Source organism: Suillus clintonianus (assembly GCF_016758775.1).
Source record: "Suillus clintonianus strain FC179 chromosome Unknown DEU56scaffold_279, whole genome shotgun sequence".
Taxonomy (NCBI): Eukaryota; Fungi; Basidiomycota; class Agaricomycetes; order Boletales; family Suillaceae; genus Suillus; species Suillus clintonianus.
In genome coordinates this window covers 1-5690 of record NW_024539503.1, presented here as the reverse complement: position 1 = coordinate 5690, position 5690 = coordinate 1, and the positions used below count along the sequence as shown (strand labels likewise).

At 51.3% G+C, this 5690-nt stretch overlaps 2 protein-coding genes across 2 annotated transcripts; one reads left to right on the top strand and one right to left on the bottom strand.

The window, feature by feature from the left end:
* Window positions 1-577: 577 nt before the first annotated feature.
* DEU56DRAFT_920572 (uncharacterized protein) lies at window positions 578-2552 on the top strand (the record flags this gene model as incomplete). Its single annotated transcript, XM_041358492.1, has 6 exons — window positions 578-996; window positions 1051-1255; window positions 1316-1474; window positions 1529-1723; window positions 1786-1958; window positions 2012-2552. 6 exons carry the CDS (start codon window positions 578-580, stop codon window positions 2550-2552), a joined length of 1692 nt encoding a protein of 563 aa, XP_041200497.1.
* A 544-nt stretch (window positions 2553-3096) lies between these two features.
* On the bottom strand, window positions 3097-5621 carry DEU56DRAFT_762612 (uncharacterized protein; the record flags this gene model as incomplete). Its single annotated transcript, XM_041350742.1, has 12 exons — window positions 3097-3188; window positions 3229-3449; window positions 3877-3983; window positions 4010-4072; window positions 4108-4118; window positions 4169-4172; window positions 4529-4648; window positions 4673-4858; window positions 4969-5088; window positions 5113-5307; window positions 5399-5513; window positions 5545-5621. 12 exons carry the CDS (start codon window positions 5619-5621, stop codon window positions 3097-3099), a joined length of 1311 nt encoding a protein of 436 aa, XP_041200496.1.
* Window positions 5622-5690: the final 69 nt, after the last annotated feature.

The window sequence follows — 5690 nt, the reverse complement described above, 5'->3', positions numbered from 1 at the left end:
TACTGAAGCAACGTATGAAACGAGGGCGAGGTAAAACTGAACGTCAGGATCGTCGACCGGTATCTCAGGGCGATCGATCAAGGCATCGGCGGTACGCCGAAATACGTCTAGCTGACACATCGTGACCGTGAGGAAGTCGATGCATTTCGCTGGGACTCGAACACTGGTCTAACAATATGTTGAAGCGCGCCACACACAGACGTTTAGCCAATCGAACTTACCTTGGTTTCACCATCGCCCAATGACAACGTTGTCACGTTGTCCTCCTCATCTGCCATCTCCAATGGGTATGTCAGAAGGACATCGGCCATCGACTCATTGCGAGCGTTCATGGTGAGAGCGATTGGGTCTTTCGGTAGAGGCATGGTAGTGGGGCTGATGGTGTGCTAACTTGAAGGTATGATCGCGCACTGGTTCAAAGCTAACCACGTCGTTTTTCCCACAGGCATGCGATCACGTGATCGTAATTAGCCGAAATGTTCATTTTGGGTGAATTGACCAATGACCGACCCTTGCACCTGCGATCAACTGCCTTCCTGCCTTTTCTCCCACTACCAACTGCCTTCCTGCTTTCACCATGGTTGTTATAAAGCCAAACCACTATCGAATGGTTCCCGCAGCAACGCAGCCTGCAGCTGCGACTCAACCTGCATTGCCATCGCAGGTACCACCGCCAGCTGCTTCACAGTCGCAGGCAGATGTAAGCATGGACCGTGCGCCAGCTGCTTCACAGTCGCAGGAAGATGTGGGGATGGACCGTGCGCCAGCAGGATCTGCGAATGTGCGAAGGACTCATCAGCAACCGGCCGCGGTGGGGAATAGAAAAAGCACCCGAGTTCGACGTGCCCCCAAGCAACACAATGACACCTTCCATGCACGCGCCTTACGCCCGATTGACCCCGATCAAGCACGAAGACACATGGAGGTCGATGAAGGTGAGGAGATGGTCGTGGAGCAGCAAAAGGAGGTTTCAGAGATATCGGAGGAAGCAACGTGGTAAGTCTCAACGCTCCCTGTGCATCAATCATACGAGGCTCACATGGTGCTCAGTTTTGTATATACTGCCACGATATCGGATCATTCATTTGGACGTGCATTGTGCCAACCTGTGGGAATCAACGTTTGCGTCAGGAAGGAGCATGGAGATCATGGATGCGTGGACGCTACGCCAAATCCACGTACTGGCAGGCGATTGGTTACAGAAGAGACATTCAAGTGCCCTCAGTGTTATCGCAATGAATCTCAACCCATTCCGGTGAGTACGCTCACGCTATGATACCTATCGCAAAGCGGATGACATCTTTCTACTGACTAGTACATCATATATGGATACTCAGTAAGGCAAGATTATCTCCACCGGAACTACTTCCCCCTTCTCGCCATCTTCTTGACTTGGAGCGGATTTGGCAGTCCTTATGCGTCCAACAACGTCCAGGCCATGCTCAAGGCGCAGTTCACCGTCGATCCATCTAGGGTACGTCGTGGCTTCAACTGCTATCATAGCGAGCAGCCAGCTTAGTGAAAGCAGCTACGCATAGCTACAAGAGCTCTCAAATCTGGGAACAACAATCCACGCGCCATGGATCCCCACTTTCAGTGGCTGGAGAGCGTGAAGTACGAAGGAAATCTCTTACTCTTCATCAATACCCATTCGGATACCGAGACTGGTGACCTTGTCGTTTCCGGTAACCCGAAGCACGCTGGGTCTGTACCGATTCATGAGGTGCGTATCTTGTACTTTTTCGTTCACCGCACGTCATCAGCAACTAATCGAATTCGCTTCAGCTGATAGAAAACTACATCGGAGACCATCATCTGGCAGCTGCCGCACAGGCGATCGCATCAATCAACTCGAAGCCTGGGGTTGGCCCATGCACTCGTGGCCTTGTCATCTGCACGTGTGGAGCGACTGGGAGAGTGCCCAAAAGTGCCGAGCTGTTGAAGAGTTTCGTCGAGAAGTACGTGTATATATTCCAGCATTATAATCGAAATTGACATCTTTTATTATCAGTGACATTTTTGATTTTGTTCTCACTTTTGCAGGCGTCTATACCATGGACACAATCGTTGCGCCCGCCTTGACCCGGTTCGTCGAAAATGTGTACATCTACGACATGAAGATCTGGGACGCACTTGAAAAGTCGTTCGGCGAGGATCTTCACGCACTCAAGCAGGCGCCAGTGATGTTGGCGTTCGCCGACATACGTATTGGCCCGAACAATACTCGCGAACGTGTGGTCGATTCACGGGTGCTCGCGTACTCGAACCTCTTGGATGGCAGGCCTTGGGGCCTGGATATATTCCGTTGCTTGAACGCAAAATGTGGTGCCCCATCCTACAACATCATCTTTCACCCTTACGGCAAAAAGTACTATGGGAGGTACTGGTTGAACACGAACATCAGGTATACCTGCCTCCAGTGCCGCATGACCGTAAACAAGATCCCATGTCCAAAATGGATCCACGCAGCTTTCTCTCAGAATTATGGGCGAGTCTGGTATCAGTGGCCACTGACTGCAGCACAATTACGCGACATTGGTGTCACGCGATGATCCTGGACTACGTCGCTCTTTGTAATGTAGATACAATGTCGTCGTTGCTTTCATATATCGATGTTATATCCCGTCACACTTGCTCAGAATTCTACCACGTAACTGAGTGAACTACAGCCATTGCGCAATCGAGTCCTACACCTGGCGCGTGCTTGCTTCTTTGTAACACCTAACGAAATAATAGGTTTGGGAATCTATTGTGCACATGTGTCTCGGCACCATCACAACATCATGCCTATATCAGACGCTACGTCGTCTTTGTGAATTGTGGACTTATGAGCAACTGCTTCCATTTTATCGACTTTGCGTGGCACATTATAAGACAAACTACTGTAGCCCTCATAGTATCTCATGTTTCGGCAAAGTCGTACTTCTTGCAATATATCATCCAGCAAGCCAGATATCTGTACATCACCTGCATGTATCCACTTGACTCTATGCGCCGGCCTCATAATAGGCATACAATACGCGCAGGGAGTAGTATACATGTCCACGCAATATTTGATGCATGAACTCGAGACCAGGGCGCAACTTATTTTCAGATTCAACCGGTAAAATACCCTAAAACAAATGTCCCGTCGTCAACCTCCCACAGCATGCCAGCGACACTCTCCAACCCCGAAAATTGGAGTCCAGCTACGAGATGGATTACTCTATGTCTGAGTCAAGCATGTACGTTCAGGCAAGCTGCGCCAACTCGCAGTAAGTGGCATCCTACGCCCGCCCCTCAATTTCTCCGCGATGCAGGTATCAAAGTCCCTCGAGTACACGCGGAGGTACTCGTACAGCATGCCTAGAGCGACGATGGCGAGGAAGGAGAAGACGAACTGGAGGTGCGAACGGATATGCCATTGGGAGAGTACAATGCGCTGGGTTGATGCTTGTGCGCTGCGGCAACTGTGGTTGAGGTTGTGATTGCGGTTGTGGCTGGGGTTAGGGTGACAGTGCAGCGTGGATGAGGACATCATTCTGCGGGGAAGGCGGAGGGGATGTCGTGTGGTGTAGGATTCCTGCGATGAAAGTGGATATGTTAGCGACGTCATCGAGACGAGCGAAATAGAGTTTATAAGTGGCGCTAGAAAAAGCAACAATGATCACGATGCCACCAATGAGCTGCCTTCATGGACGGCATAGGATCCCTTGATGGATGAAAGTAAATATGTTAGCGGCGTCATCGAGGGGAACGGTAATGAGTGTATCAATGGCGATTGGAACAATGCAGCATCAGACCACGATGCCACCTGCCCTGCTGGCATTTTTCGAACCACGCGCTAGATTAGAACGTGAGTATTCGACCACAGACAGCGAGCGAGCGAACACGAACCTTGCGTCCACGCCCACAATATTGGGCACATGTGGTGTGGGTCCCTCGTAGCGTCCCTGGATGGCGAGAGACACGATAGGCACTGTTGCTGCAGCAGGTTTGAGCACCTGAAACACGGGGTGAGTGTCAGCACCCGGCGAGTGAAGAACGGGAACGTGCCTCCCACAAGTCGTTGATGCCCATCACCAGGAGCACGCTACAAATGTATTCATAAGATCCGTAAGGGCTGACGAGCACAGCCGCTATAGACGTGGAGGAGATGGGGAGCTGAATCAGAACAGGAGGTACTTACTTACCTATAGGGAATTGTGTACATAAGCGCCGGTGGCAGTACCAGCCAAGGTCCTGGACTGTAAATCCGAGGACCGTCAATCTGCACTAAAGCAGCATGCATCGCGGTCTTTTGGCTGGAGGAGAGGTCGGGTTACCACCCAGACCGAAGGTGGGTGCAAACGGAAGATTGACGGTGCTAATTGTCTGGTAAGGATATTCGTGACATGATTACATCAGCAGTCGGAGTTCGATATGTGGGAGTCTGAGTTGAATATCATGGAATGGTGACGTGGCGTGAGACCATCACGTGATTCATGGTTCAAGTCGTTGTCTGAGTTTCAATTACCTTTGTTCTTTCCCTTCACCACTTGTAACGTACCTGAAGACTTGTTGGTCCCGCACTTTGTTGAGTGCATTCTGGCGATGCCAGTGCCTTCAAGTTCACGGCTGTTACTTGTCGCTGGCTACCTTTTCCTGCTCCTTCCTCTTTCGCATTCGCCTGTCCACGCTTCTTGTGACGTACCTTAAGACTTGTTGGTCCCGCACTTTGTTGAGTGCATTCTGGCGATGCCAGTGCCTTCGAGTTCACGGTTGTTACTTGTCGCTGGCTCGCTTCTCCTTCCTCTTCCTCTTTCACATTTGCTTGTGCTCGCTCGCTTCTTGTGACGTACCTTAAGACTTGTTGGTCCCGCACTTTGTTGAGTGCATTCTGGCGATGCCAGTGCCTTCGAGTTCACGGTTGTTACTTGTCGCTGGCTCGCTTCTCCTTCCTCCTCCTCTTTCACATTTGCTTGTGCTCGCTCGCTTCTTGTGACGTACCTTAAGACTTGTTGGTCCCGCACTTTGTTGAGTGCATTCTGGCGATGCCAGTGCCGTCGAGTTCACGGTTGTTACTTGTCGCTGGCTACCTTTTCCTGCTCCTTCCTCTTTCGCATTCGCCTGTCCACGCTTCTTGTGACGTACCTTAAGACTTGTTGGTCCCGCACTTTGTTGAGTGCATTCTGGCGATGCCAGTGCCTTCGAGTTCACGGTTGTTACTTGTCGCTGGCTACCTGTTCCTTCCTCTTCCTCTTTCACATTTGCTTGTCCTCGCTCGCTTCTTGTGACGTACCTAACGACTTGTTGGTCCCGCACTGTGTTGAGTGCATTCTGGCGATGCTAGTGCCTTCCAGTCTACACTTGTTGCTTATCGCTGGCTCGCTTCTCCTTCGACTTTCACATTCGCTTGTCCTGGCTTCTTGTGATGTACCTGACGCCTTGGTGGCCCCGCGCTCTGAAGAGTGCATTCTGACAATGTCAGAGCCTTCGACTCTACGGTTGTTGCTTTTCGCTGGCTCGCTTGTCCATCCTGCATGCCTGCCTGCCTGTCAACGCCTGCTCGCTCTTGTCACGTACCTGACGACTAGTCGGTCCCGCGCTTTCTGTACCTGGCTCGCTTGTCCAAGTTGCTTCATATCTGCTTGTCCTCCCATGTCCGTCCTGCACGCCTGCTTCTCCACGCCTGCTCGCTCTTGTTAAGTGCCTGACGACTCGTTGGTTCC